This window comes from Engystomops pustulosus, chromosome 3 (assembly GCF_040894005.1).
Source record: "Engystomops pustulosus chromosome 3, aEngPut4.maternal, whole genome shotgun sequence".
NCBI lineage: Eukaryota > Metazoa > Chordata > Amphibia > Anura > Leptodactylidae > Engystomops > Engystomops pustulosus.
The window spans coordinates 66,674,730-66,699,000 of NC_092413.1; the positions used below are offsets into that span (position 1 = coordinate 66,674,730).

The window sequence follows — 24,271 nt, forward strand, 5'->3', positions numbered from 1 at the left end:
CCGCCCCTGGTCCTCATGTGTGTAAGTCGGCCCGACCGGCCTCAGACCGGCGGCACCGGCCCCAGATCGGCCCCGGACCTGTCGGCCCACCGGGAAAGTTCCCGGTGGGTTGAATAGCCAGTCCGCCCCTGGAGGTAATGACCAATGGAGGTGACCTACAGATTATCAATTTGTCTGATTACCCCCTCACACCCTCTGACATTTCTGTACTTAGTAAAGGCTTGATGTTCTCCCCCACTTGCTACCTTGACAAATTTGACTTGACAAAAGATGTCTACTTATATTGCAGGCAATTATCCTTTCGGGTCCTGTACCAACAACCAAAACTGGTCGAAGGCCTCACCTTAGAGGACCAAAGAGTGTTTTCTGATCTTCTGGCATTACTCCAGGAAACTGACCAGGATGAATATGCAGGTAGGCGTCTTTTTCCAACACGCTTACCCTCGCAGGCCACCCCCAATCTCGGCTTAATACCGGCGCTTGACCTCTTCTTCCGGAGTATAGTACGAGACATTAAACAAATGCGGATCAATCATCACAGGGGTACCAACCTCTCGAAGGAGGAACAATTGAGTGTGCGCACCCTTAAATCTAACAACCAATTCGTCATTAAGGAGGCGGACAAGGGGGGGAATATTGTCGCGTGGCCGATAGACCTTTACATGGCAGAAGCCAAAAGGCAACTGGATAACAGAATCTACTACTCCCCGGTACCCTCGAACCCCACAGACGTTTTTAAGGCCAAATTGGACCGTTTACTGACATCTGCCAACCAATATGCGATTATTAACAAAAAGGAATTGCAGTTCATGACTACCAAGCACCCAATAGTTCCCACCTTTTATCTACTTCCTAAGGTGCATAAGTCATTGACTCATCCCCCTGGTAGACCCATCGTAGCGGGTATTGGTGGCATCTGTGAGAAACCCTGTATCTATTTGGACTTTTATCTGCAACCAATGGTGTTATCTTTGCCCTCTTATGTACGTGATTCTATTCATCTTATCAAAAAATTGGAAAATGTTGTATTGCCACCAAATACGTACATTGTCACGCTAGATGTGGAAGCGCTTTATACCAACATTGCACACATAGATGGTATCCGGGCAGTGGCACACTTTTTGAATGCCAACAGCACGGGTAACCGCATGCATGACTCCTTCCTATTGGACCTCTTGGACTTCATCTTGAAACAAAACTACTTTGTCTTTGACCACACCTTTTACAGACAGGTGTCGGGGACGGCGATGGGGGCTAGATGTGCACCCTCCTACGCCAACCTCTTTTTGGGTTGGTGGGAGGAGTTGCACGTCTATCCCTCATCGCCCTTCCAGCAACATGTTATAGGTTGGCATCGATTTATCGATGACATCCTCTTTTTCTGGACCGGAACCTTGGATGAATGTCAACAATTTATTGAACATCTTAATGTGAATCCCTGGCATATCTGTCTTACTTCCCACCTCTCTCTTCTTTCAGCAGATTTCTTGGACCTAAGGATTCGTGTGGATAATGGGAGAATTCTCACCACTCTGTTTCGAAAACAAACGGCGACCAATAGCCTGCTTCACTATGGGAGTTTCCACCCACAACACGTCCGTGATGGAATACCGATTGGTCAATTTTTACGTATTAGACGGAATTGTACGAGTAAACAGGACTTTCAGGAACACTCCCGGGATCTAACGACCAGACTAAAAAACAGAGGGTACCCTAAGAAGGTAATTTCACATGCATATCAGCGAGCGCGGGATGCCAACCGCTCAAGCCTCCTTGAGACACATGTCACCACAACATCAGATATCCCAAAATTAATTGTGACCTACAATAATCAGTGGGATGAAATACGTCACCTGTTGAAACGACATTGGAATATCTTACTGAGTGATGAGAGACTAGCTTCCCACATTCCCCCCAATCCTCCTTTGGTCGCAAGAAGGGCAAAGAACTTGAAGGATAACTTATCACATAGCCACTTCCAGCGACACAGAGGTTCGACGGGTAGAGGAATCAAAATTAGGGGGACATACCCATGTGGTAATTGTTCGGTATGCCCACTAATCCAGACTGGTGAGACCTTCCATGACCCACTTTCGGGTGTTGAATACAAACTCCACCATTACATCAACTGCAAGACCAGGAACGTTGTATATGCACTAAGATGCCCGTGTAACAAATTATATATTGGACAAACAACGCAGGAACTGCGCAAACGCGTTCAACAACATTTGTCTACAATATCAAATGCTGATACTCACTTTGGCCAAGACAAACCTTTGTCCACGGTAGCAGCACACTATAGAATGTGCCATAAAGGAAAAACCCACGGAACCAAAGTGATGGGATTGGAACTTATACGTAAGAATCCGAGGGGTGGAAATACTACCTTAGCTCTGCTTCGGAGCGAGGCACGATGGATCTTCAAACTCGATTGTCAGGCACCGAAAGGCTTGAATGAGGATCTCCTCTTTACTGGCTTCTACAAACAATGATCAAGGGAATAAAACAACATCAAGGTAAGTTGCCTTAGAACATTTTTCTTTTTTGGATACATTGTAGTGTTTTTGCATTGTGTTAGTCAGGGTTGGTATCACGATGTTTATACATATGTTCTCCACAACTATGCCTACTTACCTCTTATTTTTAGGTCATCACTTAGATACATCCACGAGGTTATCACCATTTCTTTTCGTCCAGGTTTTACAGGTCAGTAATACTTACTATTTTATCACCTTCCACCTCCTCTCACCTGTGGCTTGCATATTCATCTATTCCTCCCCACATTCCCCCATGCACACCCACCAATTCCCTGGTGGCCTATTTATTGGTTTGCATGTGACACGCCCACTCACTGGGACCCCATACTTGGGTTCTTCTTTCACGGGTCCCCCTCATTCTAGCACTTCCCCTTCCACTCCTTCTTCCCTTGGCATCTTTACTTCCCTCCCTCCAGCGTTCTTCACCACTTGGCACCTACCTCACCTTCTCTCTTTCCACGCACCACCTTACACATGCAGTTCCTACACATGTACACACGCACATACTTAAATATCACATTTTTACTAATGTTTTAACCATCATATTCTCTCATTATATATTCTTCCAGCTCTCTAACCCATGCAACACTAACCTACTTGCTTCCCTTGGCTCATTCTTACCCCTCGTGCCCATCCTCTCCTCCCGACTACGGCGGTCCTTGGTTGGGAATGTCGACATCCATGGCCAGGATTCCAACAGGACATCTTTCCTCCTTCGCTGCTCCACTTCGACTCCTGATTCCTCTGATCCCCATGCCCTATTCTTCAGTTTTCCCTTGATCCTAGAGTTGTACATTATGCAATTGTATCTCCATTTTGTTGATCTCTACTATATAATTACATTATGCATATGATTGTGCCGCTTTTCCTGAACTTCCTTGACTGTCATGTGTTTTGTGGATATTTTCATTTACATTGTGACACTTCATTTCTTTTCATTTTTGGTTGCTGCCCCGTCTCACTTCTATGCCCCTCCCCCCCCCCCTTTCCCCTCCTCCCCCCTTGTCCCTTTTTCCACTTAGGTTTGTTTCATTACTGTTTGTATTTACCCAATTGTATTTGTTTCATGATTACCCTGGCAATGCTGGCGCCTGCGCTTAGTGTCATATGCGCATGCGCATACTCGCGGCTACATCACTTTTACTTCATATGTCATATCAGCGGGTCGCCCCCGCTTGGCGCATGCGCCGCTTTGATATTGGGCGCCTCGTATCTACTACACCTTGATCGCACAGCGCATGCGCATGCGGCATCATCCACTTCCGGCTGAGGGGTCAAGCCCACTACTTCCTATGTCCGGACCTTCCCCTTCACACTCCTGTCACAGGTAATTGGGGGCAAATTGGGTATATAGGTGAGACGAGCACAGCAACCACCATTACCCCTGAGGAAGTCACGTTAGCGTGACGTAACGCGTGGGGTCTCCTGGCCCACAGCCGATCCACCCCCCCTCCCCCGTCATATCTGCCTACTCCGCTTCATGCTCACTCATTGGTAGGAGGTATTGTATTGAACCATAGTCAGGTTCTCCTGACACTGTTTACACTGCTATACTTTGTTTATTGTGGGGGTTTATTCTTCAGGTGGGGGATTTCTGGACGGCTGTGGGTTTCCCCGGGGTTGGGAATTCTTTCCCACACCCTTAAAAAAGGGGGGTCGCCTGTGCTCTGTGTGGCACAGTGTTTTAATTGTTTTTAATTGTTTTGTGTCCGTTAGTTTGTATATCCTGTTCTAGACTCAATAAAATTTGTTATTCACAATTGTTGCCATATAGGTGCATGCTTTTTCTTCTTCCTTCTTTACTGCATAAGTTTATTTTGCACCTTGGCTTGTGTTTATACCTGGGCAGTGCCGTTCCCCCCTCTTTGTTGAAGCTACATTGTTTGGGTGACCTCTATTCATGGTCACCATTTCTGCGGTTCTGAGCACGCCTTTCTTAAAACTTGTGACTTATAATTAATGGTTTAACGACCTTTTACCTTTGTGATCATTTGGTTTACTATTTTGGATATACTTGATTATTTGTACGTCATGGACCTACAGTCTAGGGAATCTTTGTGGTTAAGCCAATCCAACTCTGTTTTCTCTGGGACAGTTGAAACTGAACAGAGGGGTGATGCTACTTTTAAGAAAATTTCAGGGGAACTCATTGATCTACATAAACAATTGACACGTACTTGGTGGAATGTAAAAAGTTTGGAGGAATATTTGCGGTTGAACATTGCCCCACGGGGCCTTAGGGTACAAATCTTCCCTTCTTGGGAAGTGGACTCCAATTTTCGGGGGTTATGGGAACAGGGTCTTTTACAGTGCTCAAATATCTTGATACAATTACTATTGTCCCACGATAAAGAATCCTTGGCACGAATTCGAACAGAGATCAAAACATTAGAGGAACAGCTGGTTAAATTTGATCAGGCCACCTTGGTTATTCCATTCCAGAACAAGCTCAAGGATATTATTGATAGGTTGGAACAGGAGGTAATACAAAAAAAGAAGGATAAGATGTCCCGAGACAAGGCTGATTTCGAGAGAAATAGGGCCTATAGATGGACGCATAGGGGGAATGGTAGGAGATACACTCCATCACAAACCCGGTATGATACGCAAACTGAACAATCGACCAGTGATTTTTTATCCACGGACAGCAGCGAGGGAGAGGGCAGATCAGACGGGGGAGGCACAAGCGCCCAACAAAACAAACGCAAAAGGGGCCCACGATACAGGGACTGGTCCCCGTCACACAAGAGGGGGACCAGACGGAACAACAACACCAAGAACTGAAGGAACCAGAGGAGGTAATGACCAATGGAGGTGACCTACAGATTATCAATTTGTCTGATTACCCCCTCACACCCTCTGACATTTCTGTACTTAGTAAAGGCTTGATGTTCTCCCCCACTTGCTACCTTGACAAATTTGACTTGACAAAAGATGTATACTTATATTGCAGGCAATTATCCTTTCGGGTCCTGTACCAACAACCAAAACTGGTCGAAGGCCTCACCTTAGAGGACCAAAGAGTGTTTTCTGATCTTCTGGCATTACTCCAGGAAACTGACCAGGATGAATATGCAGGTAGGCGTCTTTTTCCAACACGCTTACCCTCGCAGGCCACCCCCAATCTCGGCTTAATACCGGCGCTTGACCTCTTCTTCCGGAGTATAGTACGAGACATTAAACAAATGCGGATCAATCATCACAGGGGTACCAACCTCTCGAAGGAAGAACAATTGAGTGTGCGCACCCTTAAATCTAACAACCAATTCGTCATTAAGGAGGCGGACAAGGGGGGGAATATTGTCGTGTGGCCGATAGACCTTTACATGGCAGAAGCCAAAAGGCAACTGGATAACAGAATCTACTACTCCCCGGTACCCTCGAACCCCACAGACGTTTTTAAGGCCAAATTGGACCGTTTACTGACATCTGCCAACCAATATGCGATTATTAACAAAAAGGAATTGCAGTTCATGACTACCAAGCACCCAATAGTTCCCACCTTTTATCTACTTCCTAAGGTGCATAAGTCATTGACTCATCCCCCTGGTAGACCCATCGTAGCGGGTATTGGTGGCATCTGTGAGAAACCCTGTATCTATTTGGACTTTTATCTGCAACCAATGGTGTTATCTTTGCCCTCTTATGTACGTGATTCTATTCATCTTATCAAAAAATTGGAAAATGTTGTATTGCCACCAAATACGTACATTGTCACGCTAGATGTGGAAGCGCTTTATACCAACATTGCACACATAGATGGTATCCGGGCAGTGGCACACTTTTTGAATGCCAACAGCACGGGTAACCGCATGCATGACTCCTTCCTATTGGACCTCTTGGACTTCATCTTGAAACAAAACTACTTTGTCTTTGACCACACCTTTTACAGACAGGTGTCGGGGACGGCGATGGGGGCTAGATGTGCACCCTCCTACGCCAACCTCTTTTTGGGTTGGTGGGAGGAGTTGCACGTCTATCCCTCATCGCCCTTCCAGCAACATGTTATAGGTTGGCATCGATTTATCGATGACATCCTCTTTTTCTGGACCGGAACCTTGGATGAATGTCAACAATTTATTGAACATCTTAATGTGAATCCCTGGCATATCTGTCTTACTTCCCACCTCTCTCTTCTTTCAGCAGATTTCTTGGACCTAAGGATTCGTGTGGATAATGGGAGAATTCTCACCACTCTGTTTCGAAAACAAACGGCGACCAATAGCCTGCTTCACTATGGGAGTTTCCACCCACAACACGTCCGTGATGGAATACCGATTGGTCAATTTTTACGTATTAGACGGAATTGTACGAGTAAACAGGACTTTCAGGAACACTCCCGGGATCTAACGACCAGACTAAAAAACAGAGGGTACCCTAAGAAGGTAATTTCACATGCATATCAGCGAGCGCGGGATGCCAACCGCTCAAGCCTCCTTGAGACACATGTCACCACAACATCAGATATCCCAAAATTAATTGTGACCTACAATAATCAGTGGGATGAAATACGTCACCTGTTGAAACGACATTGGAATATCTTACTGAGTGATGAGAGACTAGCTTCCCACATTCCCCCCAATCCTCCTTTGGTCGCAAGAAGGGCAAAGAACTTGAAGGATAACTTATCACATAGCCACTTCCAGCGACACAGAGGTTCGACGGGTAGAGGAATCAAAATTAGGGGGACATACCCATGTGGTAATTGTTCGGTATGCCCACTAATCCAGACTGGTGAGACCTTCCATGACCCACTTTCGGGTGTTGAATACAAACTCCACCATTACATCAACTGCAAGACCAGGAACGTTGTATATGCACTAAGATGCCCGTGTAACAAATTATATATTGGACAAACAACGCAGGAACTGCGCAAACGCGTTCAACAACATTTGTCTACAATATCAAATGCTGATACTCACTTTGGCCAAGACAAACCTTTGTCCACGGTAGCAGCACACTATAGAATGTGCCATAAAGGAAAAACCCACGGAACCAAAGTGATGGGATTGGAACTTATACGTAAGAATCCGAGGGGTGGAAATACTACCTTAGCTCTGCTTCGGAGCGAGGCACGATGGATCTTCAAACTCGATTGTCAGGCACCGAAAGGCTTGAATGAGGATCTCCTCTTTACTGGCTTCTACAAACAATGATCAAGGGAATAAAACAACATCAAGGTAAGTTGCCTTAGAACATTTTTCTTTTTTGGATACATTGTAGTGTTTTTGCATTGTGTTAGTCAGGGTTGGTATCACGATGTTTATACATATGTTCTCCACAACTATGCCTACTTACCTCTTATTTTTAGGTCATCACTTAGATACATCCACGAGGTTATCACCATTTCTTTTCGTCCAGGTTTTACAGGTCAGTAATACTTACTATTTTATCACCTTCCACCTCCTCTCACCTGTGGCTTGCATATTCATCTATTCCTCCCCACATTCCCCCATGCACACCCACCAATTCCCTGGTGGCCTATTTATTGGTTTGCATGTGACACGCCCACTCACTGGGACCCCATACTTGGGTTCTTCTTTCACGGGTCCCCCTCATTCTAGCACTTCCCCTTCCACTCCTTCTTCCCTTGGCATCTTTACTTCCCTCCCTCCAGCGTTCTTCACCACTTGGCACCTACCTCACCTTCTCTCTTTCCACGCACCACCTTACACATGCAGTTCCTACACATGTACACACGCACATACTTAAATATCACATTTTTACTAATGTTTTAACCATCATATTCTCTCATTATATATTCTTCCAGCTCTCTAACCCATGCAACACTAACCTACTTGCTTCCCTTGGCTCATTCTTACCCCTCGTGCCCATCCTCTCCTCCCGACTACGGCGGTCCTTGGTTGGGAATGTCGACATCCATGGCCAGGATTCCAACAGGACATCTTTCCTCCTTCGCTGCTCCACTTCGACTCCTGATTCCTCTGATCCCCATGCCCTATTCTTCAGTTTTCCCTTGATCCTAGAGTTGTACATTATGCAATTGTATCTCCATTTTGTTGATCTCTACTATATAATTACATTATGCATATGATTGTGCCGCTTTTCCTGAACTTCCTTGACTGTCATGTGTTTTGTGGATATTTTCATTTACATTGTGACACTTCATTTCTTTTCATTTTTGGTTGCTGCCCCGTCTCACTTCTATGCCCCTCCCCCCCCCCCCCCTTTCCCCTCCTCCCCCCTTGTCCCTTTTTCCACTTAGGTTTGTTTCATTACTGTTTGTATTTACCCAATTGTATTTGTTTCATGATTACCCTGGCAATGCTGGCGCCTGCGCTTAGTGTCATATGCGCATGCGCATACTCGCGGCTACATCACTTTTACTTCATATGTCATATCAGCGGGTCGCCCCCGCTTGGCGCATGCGCCGCTTTGATATTGGGCGCCTCGTATCTACTACACCTTGATCGCACAGCGCATGCGCATGCGGCATCATCCACTTCCGGCTGAGGGGTCAAGCCCACTACTTCCTATGTCCGGACCTTCCCCTTCACACTCCTGTCACAGGTAATTGGGGGCAAATTGGGTATATAGGTGAGACGAGCACAGCAACCACCATTACCCCTGAGGAAGTCACGTTAGCGTGACGTAACGCGTGGGGTCTCCTGGCCCACAGCCGATCCACCCCCCCTCCCCCGTCATATCTGCCTACTCCGCTTCATGCTCACTCATTGGTAGGAGGTATTGTATTGAACCATAGTCAGGTTCTCCTGACACTGTTTACACTGCTATACTTTGTTTATTGTGGGGGTTTATTCTTCAGGTGGGGGATTTCTGGACGGCTGTGGGTTTCCCCGGGGTTGGGAATTCTTTCCCACACCCTTAAAAAAGGGGGGTCGCCTGTGCTCTGTGTGGCACAGTGTTTTAATTGTTTTTAATTGTTTTGTGTCCGTTAGTTTGTATATCCTGTTCTAGACTCAATAAAATTTGTTATTCACAATTGTTGCCATATAGGTGCATGCTTTTTCTTCTTCCTTCTTTACTGCATAAGTTTATTTTGCACCTTGGCTTGTGTTTATACCTGGGCAGTGCCGTTCCCCCCTCTTTGTTGAAGCTACATTGTTTGGGTGACCTCTATTCATGGTCACCATTTCTGCGGTTCTGAGCACGCCTTTCTTAAAACTTGTGACTTATAATTAATGGTTTAACGACCTTTTACCTTTGTGATCATTTGGTTTACTATTTTGGATATACTTGATTATTTGTACGTCATGGACCTACAGTCTAGGGAATCTTTGTGGTTAAGCCAATCCAACTCTGTTTTCTCTGGGACAGTTGAAACTGAACAGAGGGGTGATGCTACTTTTAAGAAAATTTCAGGGGAACTCATTGATCTACATAAACAATTGACACGTACTTGGTGGAATGTAAAAAGTTTGGAGGAATATTTGCGGTTGAACATTGCCCCACGGGGCCTTAGGGTACAAATCTTCCCTTCTTGGGAAGTGGACTCCAATTTTCGGGGGTTATGGGAACAGGGTCTTTTACAGTGCTCAAATATCTTGATACAATTACTATTGTCCCACGATAAAGAATCCTTGGCACGAATTCGAACAGAGATCAAAACATTAGAGGAACAGCTGGTTAAATTTGATCAGGCCACCTTGGTTATTCCATTCCAGAACAAGCTCAAGGATATTATTGATAGGTTGGAACAGGAGGTAATACAAAAAAAGAAGGATAAGATGTCCCGAGACAAGGCTGATTTCGAGAGAAATAGGGCCTATAGATGGACGCATAGGGGGAATGGTAGGAGATACACTCCATCACAAACCCGGTATGATACGCAAACTGAACAATCGACCAGTGATTTTTTATCCACGGACAGCAGCGAGGGAGAGGGCAGATCAGACGGGGGAGGCACAAGCGCCCAACAAAACAAACGCAAAAGGGGCCCACGATACAGGGACTGGTCCCCGTCACACAAGAGGGGGACCAGACGGAACAACAACACCAAGAACTGAAGGAACCAGAGGAGGTAATGACCAATGGAGGTGACCTACAGATTATCAATTTGTCTGATTACCCCCTCACACCCTCTGACATTTCTGTACTTAGTAAAGGCTTGATGTTCTCCCCCACTTGCTACCTTGACAAATTTGACTTGACAAAAGATGTCTACTTATATTGCAGGCAATTATCCTTTCGGGTCCTGTACCAACAACCAAAACTGGTCGAAGGCCTCACCTTAGAGGACCAAAGAGTGTTTTCTGATCTTCTGGCATTACTCCAGGAAACTGACCAGGATGAATATGCAGGTAGGCGTCTTTTTCCAACACGCTTACCCTCGCAGGCCACCCCCAATCTCGGCTTAATACCGGCGCTTGACCTCTTCTTCCGGAGTATAGTACGAGACATTAAACAAATGCGGATCAATCATCACAGGGGTACCAACCTCTCGAAGGAGGAACAATTGAGTGTGCGCACCCTTAAATCTAACAACCAATTCGTCATTAAGGAGGCGGACAAGGGGGGGAATATTGTCGTGTGGCCGATAGACCTTTACATGGCAGAAGCCAAAAGGCAACTGGATAACAGAATCTACTACTCCCCGGTACCCTCGAACCCCACAGACGTTTTTAAGGCCAAATTGGACCGTTTACTGACATCTGCCAACCAATATGCGATTATTAACAAAAAGGAATTGCAGTTCATGACTACCAAGCACCCAATAGTTCCCACCTTTTATCTACTTCCTAAGGTGCATAAGTCATTGACTCATCCCCCTGGTAGACCCATCGTAGCGGGTATTGGTGGCATCTGTGAGAAACCCTGTATCTATTTGGACTTTTATCTGCAACCAATGGTGTTATCTTTGCCCTCTTATGTACGTGATTCTATTCATCTTATCAAAAAATTGGAAAATGTTGTATTGCCACCAAATACGTACATTGTCACGCTAGATGTGGAAGCGCTTTATACCAACATTGCACACATAGATGGTATCCGGGCAGTGGCACACTTTTTGAATGCCAACAGCACGGGTAACCGCATGCATGACTCCTTCCTATTGGACCTCTTGGACTTCATCTTGAAACAAAACTACTTTGTCTTTGACCACACCTTTTACAGACAGGTGTCGGGGACGGCGATGGGGGCTAGATGTGCACCCTCCTACGCCAACCTCTTTTTGGGTTGGTGGGAGGAGTTGCACGTCTATCCCTCATCGCCCTTCCAGCAACATGTTATAGGTTGGCATCGATTTATCGATGACATCCTCTTTTTCTGGACCGGAACCTTGGATGAATGTCAACAATTTATTGAACATCTTAATGTGAATCCCTGGCATATCTGTCTTACTTCCCACCTCTCTCTTCTTTCAGCAGATTTCTTGGACCTAAGGATTCGTGTGGATAATGGGAGAATTCTCACCACTCTGTTTCGAAAACAAACGGCGACCAATAGCCTGCTTCACTATGGGAGTTTCCACCCACAACACGTCCGTGATGGAATACCGATTGGTCAATTTTTACGTATTAGACGGAATTGTACGAGTAAACAGGACTTTCAGGAACACTCCCGGGATCTAACGACCAGACTAAAAAACAGAGGGTACCCTAAGAAGGTAATTTCACATGCATATCAGCGAGCGCGGGATGCCAACCGCTCAAGCCTCCTTGAGACACATGTCACCACAACATCAGATATCCCAAAATTAATTGTGACCTACAATAATCAGTGGGATGAAATACGTCACCTGTTGAAACGACATTGGAATATCTTACTGAGTGATGAGAGACTAGCTTCCCACATTCCCCCCAATCCTCCTTTGGTCGCAAGAAGGGCAAAGAACTTGAAGGATAACTTATCACATAGCCACTTCCAGCGACACAGAGGTTCGACGGGTAGAGGAATCAAAATTAGGGGGACATACCCATGTGGTAATTGTTCGGTATGCCCACTAATCCAGACTGGTGAGACCTTCCATGACCCACTTTCGGGTGTTGAATACAAACTCCACCATTACATCAACTGCAAGACCAGGAACGTTGTATATGCACTAAGATGCCCGTGTAACAAATTATATATTGAACAAACAACGCAGGAACTGCGCAAACGCGTTCAACAACATTTGTCTACAATATCAAATGCTGATACTCACTTTGGCCAAGACAAACCTTTGTCCACGGTAGCAGCACACTATAGAATGTGCCATAAAGGAAAAACCCACGGAACCAAAGTGATGGGATTGGAACTTATACGTAAGAATCCGAGGGGTGGAAATACTACCTTAGCTCTGCTTCGGAGCGAGGCACGATGGATCTTCAAACTCGATTGTCAGGCACCGAAAGGCTTGAATGAGGATCTCCTCTTTACTGGCTTCTACAAACAATGATCAAGGGAATAAAACAACATCAAGGTAAGTTGCCTTAGAACATTTTTCTTTTTTGGATACATTGTAGTGTTTTTGCATTGTGTTAGTCAGGGTTGGTATCACGATGTTTATACATATGTTCTCCACAACTATGCCTACTTACCTCTTATTTTTAGGTCATCACTTAGATACATCCACGAGGTTATCACCATTTCTTTTCGTCCAGGTTTTACAGGTCAGTAATACTTACTATTTTATCACCTTCCACCTCCTCTCACCTGTGGCTTGCATATTCATCTATTCCTCCCCACATTCCCCCATGCACACCCACCAATTCCCTGGTGGCCTATTTATTGGTTTGCATGTGACACGCCCACTCACTGGGACCCCATACTTGGGTTCTTCTTTCACGGGTCCCCCTCATTCTAGCACTTCCCCTTCCACTCCTTCTTCCCTTGGCATCTTTACTTCCCTCCCTCCAGCGTTCTTCACCACTTGGCACCTACCTCACCTTCTCTCTTTCCACGCACCACCTTACACATGCAGTTCCTACACATGTACACACGCACATACTTAAATATCACATTTTTACTAATGTTTTAACCATCATATTCTCTCATTATATATTCTTCCAGCTCTCTAACCCATGCAACACTAACCTACTTGCTTCCCTTGGCTCATTCTTACCCCTCGTGCCCATCCTCTCCTCCCGACTACGGCGGTCCTTGGTTGGGAATGTCGACATCCATGGCCAGGATTCCAACAGGACATCTTTCCTCCTTCGCTGCTCCACTTCGACTCCTGATTCCTCTGATCCCCATGCCCTATTCTTCAGTTTTCCCTTGATCCTAGAGTTGTACATTATGCAATTGTATCTCCATTTTGTTGATCTCTACTATATAATTACATTATGCATATGATTGTGCCGCTTTTCCTGAACTTCCTTGACTGTCATGTGTTTTGTGGATATTTTCATTTACATTGTGACACTTCATTTCTTTTCATTTTTGGTTGCTGCCCCGTCTCACTTGTATGCCCCTCCCCCCCCCCCTTTCCCCTCCTCCCCCCTTGTCCCTTTTTCCACTTAGGTTTGTTTCATTACTGTTTGTATTTACCCAATTGTATTTGTTTCATGATTACCCTGGCAATGCTGGCGCCTGCGCTTAGTGTCATATGCGCATGCGCATACTCGCGGCTACATCACTTTTACTTCATATGTCATATCAGCGGGTCGCCCCCGCTTGGCGCATGCGCCGCTTTGATATTGGGCGCCTCGTATCTACTACACCTTGATCGCACAGCGCATGCGCATGCGGCATCATCCACTTCCGGCTGAGGGGTCAAGCCCACTACTTCCTATGTCCGGACCTTCCCCTTCACACTCCTGTCACAGGTAATTGGGGGCAAATTGGGTATATAGGTGAGACGAGCACAGCAACCACCATTACCCCTGAGGAAGTCACGTTAGCGTGACGTAACGCGTGGGGTCTCCTGGCCCACAGCCGATCCACCCCCCCTCCCCCGTCATATCTGCCTACTCCGCTTCATGCTCACTCATTGGTAGGAGGTATTGTATTGAACCATAGTCAGGTTCTCCTGACACTGTTTACACTGCTATACTTTGTTTATTGTGGGGGTTTATTCTTCAGGTGGGGGATTTCTGGACGGCTGTGGGTTTCCCCGGGGTTGGGAATTCTTTCCCACACCCTTAAAAAAGGGGGGTCGCCTGTGCTCTGTGTGGCACAGTGTTTTAATTGTTTTTAATTGTTTTGTGTCCGTTAGTTTGTATATCCTGTTCTAGACTCAATAAAATTTGTTATTCACAATTGTTGCCATATAGGTGCATGCTTTTTCTTCTTCCTTCTTTACTAAAAACGGTACAGCAGCACTTAGGATTCCTCCACACGGATGATTCTGTTAAAACCTTCTTTATTGCATCACAATTAAAATATAGATGGATACAGAAGGGACCTACGCGCTTCAACGCTTATTGTGTCTTTGTCATGATCCTAATTTTGTCAACATATGCACACATATATATACACAAACTTACCCAATTAGTGAGGTTGCCACCTTGCGGGAGGAGGAGTCTACCGGGGACGCCGAAAACCCACCGTGAATACACCATGGGCAGGAAGCCGGAAGTAACTCGCTTCTGGGTGTCCCTGCGTGTCATGTGAAACCAGAGCCAACATGACAATGATTAAGGAAGAACTACAGATTATGGTACCAGAAATAGTATATAAGGAGAAACTTTCCTCACATCAACAAAGAGTGAAAAGAATGGAGGAGAACATCATGGAAATTAAAAAGAAAAAGTTCCAACGTGATGTCATGGACTACAAGGAGAATGAGGTTTACACGTGGAATAGATCCAGGCATGGAGGTGTCAAAGGAGACTATTCAGAAGGAGATGATACTCCCAAACCGATCCTAAAAAATAATTGGTTGGGTAAGAAATATAGGAAGTATAAGAAATACAATAGGAAAGTGAGCTTTTCAGATACTGAGGAATCACTGAATGGACGATCATCATCATCCCAGTCTTTAAATGACATGGCTTCCACATCCTCCGGTAATACACCGAAAGCCAAGAGGTCACAAGGTCCTTCAAAAAACGGGGCAGGCGCACTGGAAGGGGGCACCGTAAACACGGGCATCAAAACCAGACAGCATCTCCAGATGCAGAAGAACAAATAAACAATGTGGTGGTAAATCTGTTGAGCTACATTATAAGTAATGACCAGATCAGTGTATTAGAAAAAGGTTTGAATTTTTCTCCTAGCTGTGACTTCACCTTGTACAGAACTATATTGGATGTCAACCACTTGGCAAGGAACATCACAGTACGTAAACACTTTTCTGAGGTTCATACCACAGATACAGAAGAGCGAATAGTGTTTAACGAATATGTGAATGAATTAAATTCCTTAGATGTTAAGAACATTGATTTTCAGGAACAAAGTAGCATGTTATGTTACCGCTCGTTACTGTGTAATGTAATGGAAGATAATGATAGTGTTAATATGCCCTTCCATACAAGTAATCCTGACTTCTACCCGGTGGGGTCTCGTCCCACGGTTCTAGATAGATTTCAGGAACTTGTAGAACAGGATTTGGCAAAGCTTAAAAATGATAGCGAATACCGGATAAGGGTATATCTAAATATAGAAACCCCAACCTCTCACCAGGGGAAAGAAGGGCCATGGATGAATTGAGAAATAACTCAGACCTGATTATCAGGTCCTCAGATAAGGGGGGGAATGTTGTGTTACTTAACTCCTTACTGTATAAAAACATGAACGAAAGTTTACTTAATGATGCCACTACTTATAGATCCCTACAAAAAAATCCAACAGTTATATTCCAACAAAAATTGTTAAAGGTTTTGGGGGGGCGTGCCTAACCGCCATGATGAGCAGATGCGTGTGAGAGAGCTCCGCTCCGGGCCGAACAGCAAGGGGTACTCACCGCATGTTGCATGGGGAAATCCGGCACCAGAAGGAGCTCCAGGAGGATCCAGGATCACCCCACTGACGGAACCCCGATATACAACTTTTTCCGGCCGCTCCAGGATCGCTCCCCGTCCTCCGGGAGCCTTTCAGGCCAGATCGCAGCACACGGTCGAAGGCGCGCTGACAGCGGAGCCTGCTCCGGAGCAGTATCTCTCCCACCGGAGACCTGCACGAGGAGAAGCAGAGAGGCACAACTAATGGGTGAGTCACAACCCGCCACTCTGCCCCTAGATAAAGAAAATAAGACCCCGACCACCCCACAACCTGCACAGAAAACGGGGCCTGAACCTCCCAACCACAGAAGGGGGCAACGTAAAAATAAGAATCCCCCCAGCATAAATAACACTCCTATTGCAAGGAGCCAAAGCAAAATGGCGCCTCCACAAAAACAGCAGGAGCGCGACAGCAATCCTTCTAAAAAAATCACTTGTCCCAATGGAGGGACAAGTAAACGCACCCTGTTTGGGTCCCCTGAGCCAATACAACCTGAGTGCTCTAAGAAACAATCAACATACCATGCTGAAGCAAGACAAAGCAAGGGCTTTATTTCACAAAGTGAACCATATACACCTCAAAAAGAGCAGGATTCAACAACTTCCCACAAGCTGTACCCTAACAATCTTTCGAGTCTACCTCCTCCAGAGGAAGCTGCTCTAGCCTTAACAGATCACCCTGAGCTCTAAGCTCTGCTAGCTCTATTACCATCCAAAAAAGACATGGAGAGCATGGCAACAGAATTAAAAGGTGCATGGAGACAGGACTTACAAAAAGTACAAACAGATATCTCTGCACTACAAGAAGAACTAGAAACCTTCAAATCTGAAGTCTCATCAACATTACTAAACCTGCAAGCCACAGCCAACTCTCAAGAAAGCCTGCAGCGCCATCTAGCGGCTCAAATAGATGATTTAGAAAACAGGAACCGGAGAAATAACATAAGAATCAGAGGCCTTCCAGAAGCAACACATGCTCCAGACATAATACCTTCCCTCACGGGAATTTTCAACACTCTATTGAACGCCCAATTGACACTCCCCTAGAAATCGACAGAGCTCACAGAGCCTTGAGAGCAAAAAGCACTGATCCTATGAAACCACGCGACATAATATGCTGGGTTCACCATTACAGCCTCAAAGAACAAATAATGTCTAAAGCCCGTAATAAGGGAGAGATTGACTTTGATGGAGCCAGAATTTCTTTATTTCCTGACCTTTCAAGAAGAACCCTAAGACAAAGAGCAATGTTACGACCTCTCCTTTCTATATTACAAAACAGAAACATCATCTACAGATGGGGATTCCCTTTCGCTCTACATGTTAAAAGCGGCAACAAGCAAATGACCTTGACACATCTAGAAGAGCTACCTTTGTTCCTGGAGGAACTCAACCTCCCTCCAATCACACTACCTGACTGGGATGAGCCTTTTCGCGAACAAGGATCACGGCAATCATCTAGAGCAACTTCCTGGTATGAAAACTCCAGCTCCAGATTAAACACACCTCGACCCCAAAGACAAAGGGCATTAAGACATCCTCAAGATGAAAGGGCACAAGAAGACTGAGACTCTTTCTTACTGCTTGCACGAAGCAAGACTTAATCAGGTCAAAGTTTTTCTTTCTATTGTTATCCAAAACCTGTTATTGTAAAAAATGCTTACAAAAATACATGTCATTAGATGTATATGTATAAAACTGTTTATTTACTCAACTGCCTAAGGTGACTTCGCAGTATCCTACACACAGCACTCCACAGAATTCAGGCCTTTCAGCCCTGGACTGATTTACAAAATAAAAACAGGATCCGCGAGGTCACCACGGGTAAGAATTGATATAAGATCCTCCCCTGAACTTGAACTAGTAACACAACTTTTCTAAAACACTACCCCGCAACACAAAAAGCGTATATCAAATCCTACACACAGACCCAAACGGACATACCATCTCCGTATACATATAAACACAGCAGAAGGAAAAAAGAAAGACTAATTCTCAACACAAACAAAATTTAATTCCCCCAATAGGACGTACCGTAATAAGACATTATGGTATCAAAACTGCTTAAGTGCGCAAACAAATAGATACAGCCCGGTTTACTTTGCAACAGACCCTAAAACTCCCTTCCTATCTACCCTTCCTCTAATCCTGGTCACAACACTCACCCATTCCTCAAACTTAACTCAACCTATAGACAAGATCAAAAATGTCTTCCACCTTAAAAATAGCAACTCTAAACGCTAAAGGACTTAACCAGCCAGAGAAAAGGTCACAAATTCTTTATTCAATGCACAGGCAAAAAGTACACATCCTGTGTGTGCAAGAAACTCACTTTAAAACAAACCATGTCCCAAATTTCAAAAATAGATATTATCCAACAGCCTTCCATTGCACAAACTCAGAGGGAAAATCAAAAGGGGTCTCGATTTTCATCCATAAAAATATACATAGCAAAACAATTGAAACTAAAATGGATGACAAAGCAACATATATTTTCTTAAAATGCGAAATTCAGGGCACACCCTTCACCTTCGCAAACGTATACTCCCCGAATTCGGACCAAATAAATTTCTTAACCAATGTGTTAGACGATGTATGTGCTTTCTTTAGAGGCTCCCTAGTCCTGACAGGAGATCTTAACTTAGCTATCTTTTTTTTTTTTTTTTAAACAACTTTATTGGAGAAATTAAGCAATTTACATTACATCTATGTATGCATACATAAATATGCTCTGCTTGTACAAATTCTCCGATTTTTACATTTTTTCTGATATAGAAAATTTCTGTGACATACAGATAGTTAGTTATTTCTACAAAACAAGGTTAACATGGGGAGTTAACAGAATAACAAACATAACTTTGCAGACATTACATTACTGTTCGTCAGGTCAACAATTATTTTGCTAAACAATTTTGTTGCATATAGCTCATAATCCTTATCACATATCTGTATAAGTTTAGTTTTTATTCATTAGTAATTAGGCATCTTCTCTTTTTCCTCTACCTCAAAGATTGGTGTAGCTTTATAAAATACTGATTTAACCCACGGTTCCCATCTGGTACTGTACTTTCTTTGAGTGTTATTTGCGAAAGCCATAGACCTCTCAAGAATACAAATCATGTTTATTTTCCTTGTAAGTTCTATGAACGAGGGGATTTCTTGGGGCTTCCATAATGACGCAATCATTGTAATAACCATTGTACGTGTGAAAAATTATATTTTGTTCACTTGATGTATAGTCTGATAACCCCACACTCAATAAGGCTAAAGCTGGATTTAGAGTTATAGGGTTTTTTAGAATGTCCCTTAGCAATTTTTGTACTTGCCCCCAAAACCCCATTATTTTTTCACATTTCCAGAACATATGTAAAATGTCACCACACTTTTTTCTACATCTCCAACATACATCAGAGCAATTTGGGAATATTTTAGCTAATTTGTGTGGGGTATAATACCATCTATATACCATTTTCCTTCTTGTTTCTAAGTGAAGCGCGCATTTCGATAGGGAAAGTGTCATTTTAAAGATAGAATTCCAGGTCTCCTCATCATTGGAGGTGTCCAGCTCTTTTTGCCAGTGATCCAAACATGCTAGTGTTGGGGATAGTAATTTGTCTTCGATATTTTTATATAGTAATGACATGCCTTTGGGATTTTTAACCAAATCAATGAGTTTTTTTTCAAATAGCGTCTGTTCCTCTCTCATATAGCCCAGTAAGCCTGATATGAAATGCCTTAACCTTAGATATTTATAAAAATCACTTTTACCAATACCAAATTTACTACATATATCTGAGAATGCTAGTAAATAGTTTTTTTCCCAGATGTCTTCCATACTATGTATTCCTGCCCTTTCCCAATTACTGAAATCTACATATCACCTATTATTTGTGCTATCACTTTACATGACATATTTTTTACCCTCAATCTGAAAAGTTGGATATTCTGATGGTACTGTATCCACCTATGGCTAGCTGCTTGGACTGTGATTAAAGAGTTGCGAATAGGTGTATTATTAACAATTTTCTCCCAGATTTCTGTTGCGACACTTTGTTTGCTCGACAATGCATTTTCTATTTGAATCCAATGTTTCCCTATTGAAGGACAAAACCATTGTCTTGCTTGATCTAGAATAGCTGCTTCATAATAGCTATTGATGCGGGGGAGACCTAGTCCCCCTTTCGCCTGGGGTCTATATAATGTTTCAGCTGCCACTCTGGGTTTACCATTTTTCCACACATATTTATTTAGTAGCTTTTGTATAGACATCAAATATGTTTTAGAAAGCAGAATTGGGGCATTCCTAAAAATGTAGGTAATTTTTGGCAAGACCATCATTTTTATGGCCGCTATTCTTCCCACCCAAGATATATACGCTTTTATTTTCTCTAGCAGCGGAGTATAATTGTGTTGGTGCATTTTAGATATATTATGTTAATTGTATGCCCAGGTACGAAATATGGTCTACAGCCCATGAGAATGAGTATTTAGATTTAAGGATAGCTTCCACCTGACTTTCTAAATGCATTCCTAAAATCACTGATTTGCTAGTATTCAACTTATAATACGAGACTTCGCTAAATTCCTGAAGTATTGTATATACTTTCTGTAAGGATTATTCTGGTTGTGTGAGCGCTATTACTACATCATCGGCAAATAAGCCTATTTTATGTTCAGATTGCCCTATTTTAATTCCTTTAATTCCCTGAGAGGCCCTAATGGTTTCTGCTAATGGCTCCATCGCTAACGTAAAGATTAGTGGTGACAGAGGACATCCCTGTCGGGTGCCATTTGTAATACTAAAGGATGCAGATGTATAACCCGACATAGACACATACGCTGATGGGACCATGTATAATGCCATAATACTCCTTAATACTTCCTCCCCAAATCCAAACTTCTGTAATACCTCTTTTAAGTATTCCCAATGTACGCGATCCAACGCCTTCTCTGCGTCTAATGAGAGCAACAGAGAAGGCGTTTGAGCTTTCCCCACATAGTCCAACAGATCTATGAAGCGGTGGGTACCATCCGAGGATACCCTTCCCCTGACAAAGCCCACCTGGTCTTGATGTGTGAGCTCCGGCATGAGAGGGGCCATCCTTTCAGCTAGAATTTTGAAATACAATTTAAGATCCGTATTCAGGAGAGATATAGGGCGGAAGTTAGAGTACCAGTTGGGTTAGTTGATGTTGCAACTCTTTTATCATTCCTTCCCTGTGTGGGCATATTCTGTTCTTATTAAGTGCATGCAGGAGTGACAAGCTGGCTAGAATATGTAGTCTTTTTTCTTCATTTATTTTCCTATTTCTTGCTGCTAGTTCCCTAAAATGTCCTCTCATAAACATTTTATGGGAACACCACAATAATTCTGGTGTAATGTTATCCACATTATTAGTGTTCTGCTAAGTTTTTTGTTGTATTTGCGTTATAGTTAGCAGGATAAAGAAGGTAATTGTTCAGTCGCCAACTGTTTGATTTTGGCTTATCGTATTGCTCTTTAATTTCTAAATGAATGGGCGCATGATCCAACCAGCTTATTTTGGATGTTGCTATTCTGCTGAATAGGGCATGATCAGATAGAAACATATCAATACGAGAATATACCTTATGTGGCTGTGAGAAGAAGGTAAAATCTTTTTCTGTTGGATGCTGTAACCGCCATACGTCTAGATAGTGTTCTCCATGAGTGATGTCGAATAACTCACTCACTTTATCAGGCCCAGAAGATTTAGAAGTGTCCATAGTTGGCCACATTGTCATATTAAAATCTCCCGCAAATAATAGGGAACCATGCTTACAGGATTCAACTATAGAAAAGAGTTTCTTATAGTTTGTTGTGAGTTTGGTGCATATACTGAAACTAAGGTATATAATATGTTATTTAACGTTCTTATTATTATAACATATCTACCCTGGGGGTCAATTATTTGTCTCACTAGTGAGAAGGCTATAGTGGTTTTGATTGCAATGAAGGTACCTCTCTTTTTACCTATCGCTGGAGCTGCAAATATGTGTGGGAAACTTCTATGGTGTAGCCTAAACAAGTCTTCCTCATTTAAATGAGATTCTTGTGCAAAGAAAATATCTGCTTTAGATTCTAGAGCTTCCTTGCACATAATAGATCTCATATATGGACTATTAAGCCCTTTAACATTAACCGATGTTACTTTTATTACCATGATATTTTAATGTTAATATGCTTATATGCAGAATGTTGATCTGCAAACCAATCATATATCTGAATGTTACGACATTGTGTTGGTTAGTAGTAGATGCCTGCATAAACAGGGGAAACTTAACTGGGGTTATAGCTAAAACTGCACGTCACGTATGTCACTAAAAACCATGGATATTGAATCCCATCTAGGGGTTCAAAGAGGGTACACATCGTTTTTGCTAGACACACTTGATCCAGCAATACCGAACCGGTCCCATTTTACCTAAAGACAGGTCTCACCATCTCCAAATAGTAACAAGTCTCTAGGTTCCGATTGTCTGTGGGGATCTTACCCCTATGAAGTCTTCAGTGCCATTCTTCAGTCAGATGGGTTGAGGCAGTAGCTGATGGAAGTATTGGTGCTCCATTCTTGGAGTAGCTGTCTTAATTTCGTTGGGGTTGAAGCTACCACATTCCGCCCATCCTTTTGTATCACAATTTTCACAGGAAACCCCCATTTATAAGGGATGCTATGAGCCCTAAACACTTTTGCAGCTTCTTGAAACTCTCGCCTCCTGGCTAGAGTAAAGGCCGAAAGATCTGTGAATAGAGAAAGTCCCTGAAATCTTTCCGACAGATCTTCGGGGTTTCTAGCTTTCCTCATTAGTTTTTCTTTGAAGTGAAAAAAAAAGCAACCTGGCAATCACGTATTTTGGTACCGACGCAGGTAAGGTCTTTGCCTTGGGCAGTCTATGCACTCTGTCTATTAGTAGCTCGTTTTGTGGTGTGTCAGATAGTATTGCCACAAAAAAATTGGTTAAGAATTCTTCTAACATATCAGGTTTGACTGTTTCGGGTATTCCCCTAAATCGCACATTGTTCCTTCTGGAACGATCTTCCATATCAGCCACTTTTAGATGAAGGTCACTTACCTCCTCTTCTAATGCGCTGTTTGCATCTACCAGCTCATTATGGGCAACTGTAAATTACGCCATCTTGGTTTCCACGTGTGCTGTGCGCTCGCCTAGCTCTTCACAATCTTTTTGGAACATTACCAAAGCCTTTTGTATATCACATTGAAGAGATGAACGTAATTCCCCCAATAAAGTTTTGAGCAAGTCCTCCGATAACGGTCTCCCTGCAGGGGTTAATGACTAGAGATGAGCGAGCACTAAAATGCTCGGGTGCTCGTTATTCGAGACAAACTTTTCCCGATGCTCGACTGCTCGTCTCGAATAACGAACCCCATTGAAGTCAATGGGAGACTCGAGCATTTTTCAAGGGGACCAAGGCTCTGCACAGGGAAGTTTGGCCAAACACCTGGGAACCTCAGAAAAGGATGGAAACACCACGGAAATGGACAGGAAACAGCAGGGGCAGCATGCATGGATGCCTCTGAGGCTGCTTAAAAGCACCATTATGCCAAAATTATGGGCAACAGCATGGCCATGACAGAGTGACAGAATGAGGATAGATAGCATCTAAAACATCCAATAATTGACCCTGACACTATAGGGGACTGCATGCAGAGGCAGCGGCAGCAGCGGCAGGCTAGAAAGTGTCATGGCGACATACCCTAAATGGACTCAGGCTTCAAACCAATGGGTGGCAGAGAGGAACCAAAAGAGGTGAGCAAGAAGCGCTGAAATGATTTCCTTTGTGAAAAAAAGGTTGACGGTATATTTACTCGATAACACAGCATGGTGGCGACATAGTGACCAAGTTCC

At 43.7% G+C, this 24,271-nt stretch overlaps 3 protein-coding genes across 3 annotated transcripts; all 3 read left to right on the plus strand.

The window, feature by feature from the left end:
* Positions 1-1,239: 1,239 nt before the first annotated feature.
* LOC140120484 (uncharacterized) lies at positions 1,240-3,400 on the plus strand. The gene is made up of 2 exons (XM_072139510.1): positions 1,240-2,516; positions 2,648-3,400. The coding sequence occupies exon 1, from the start codon at positions 1,248-1,250 to the stop codon at positions 2,490-2,492; it is 1,245 nt and encodes a 414-aa protein (XP_071995611.1). The 5' UTR covers positions 1,240-1,247; the 3' UTR covers positions 2,493-2,516; positions 2,648-3,400.
* A 3,040-nt stretch (positions 3,401-6,440) lies between these two features.
* On the plus strand, positions 6,441-8,601 carry LOC140120485 (uncharacterized). Its single transcript, XM_072139511.1, has 2 exons — positions 6,441-7,717; positions 7,849-8,601. Exon 1 carries the CDS (start codon positions 6,449-6,451, stop codon positions 7,691-7,693), a length of 1,245 nt encoding a protein of 414 aa, XP_071995612.1. The 5' UTR covers positions 6,441-6,448; the 3' UTR covers positions 7,694-7,717; positions 7,849-8,601.
* Positions 8,602-11,644: 3,043 nt separating this feature from the next.
* LOC140120486 (uncharacterized) lies at positions 11,645-13,805 on the plus strand. Its single transcript, XM_072139512.1, has 2 exons — positions 11,645-12,921; positions 13,053-13,805. The coding sequence occupies exon 1, from the start codon at positions 11,653-11,655 to the stop codon at positions 12,895-12,897; it is 1,245 nt and encodes a 414-aa protein (XP_071995613.1). The 5' UTR covers positions 11,645-11,652; the 3' UTR covers positions 12,898-12,921; positions 13,053-13,805.
* Positions 13,806-24,271: the final 10,466 nt, after the last annotated feature.

Excerpts from the sequence above, each read along its gene's own strand:
- LOC140120484 (XM_072139510.1), top strand. The coding sequence starts at position 1,248 with ATGGGGGCTAGATGTGCACCCTCCTACGCCAACCTCTTTTTGGGTTGG.
- LOC140120485 (XM_072139511.1), top strand. The coding sequence starts at position 6,449 with ATGGGGGCTAGATGTGCACCCTCCTACGCCAACCTCTTTTTGGGTTGG.
- LOC140120486 (XM_072139512.1), top strand. The coding sequence starts at position 11,653 with ATGGGGGCTAGATGTGCACCCTCCTACGCCAACCTCTTTTTGGGTTGG.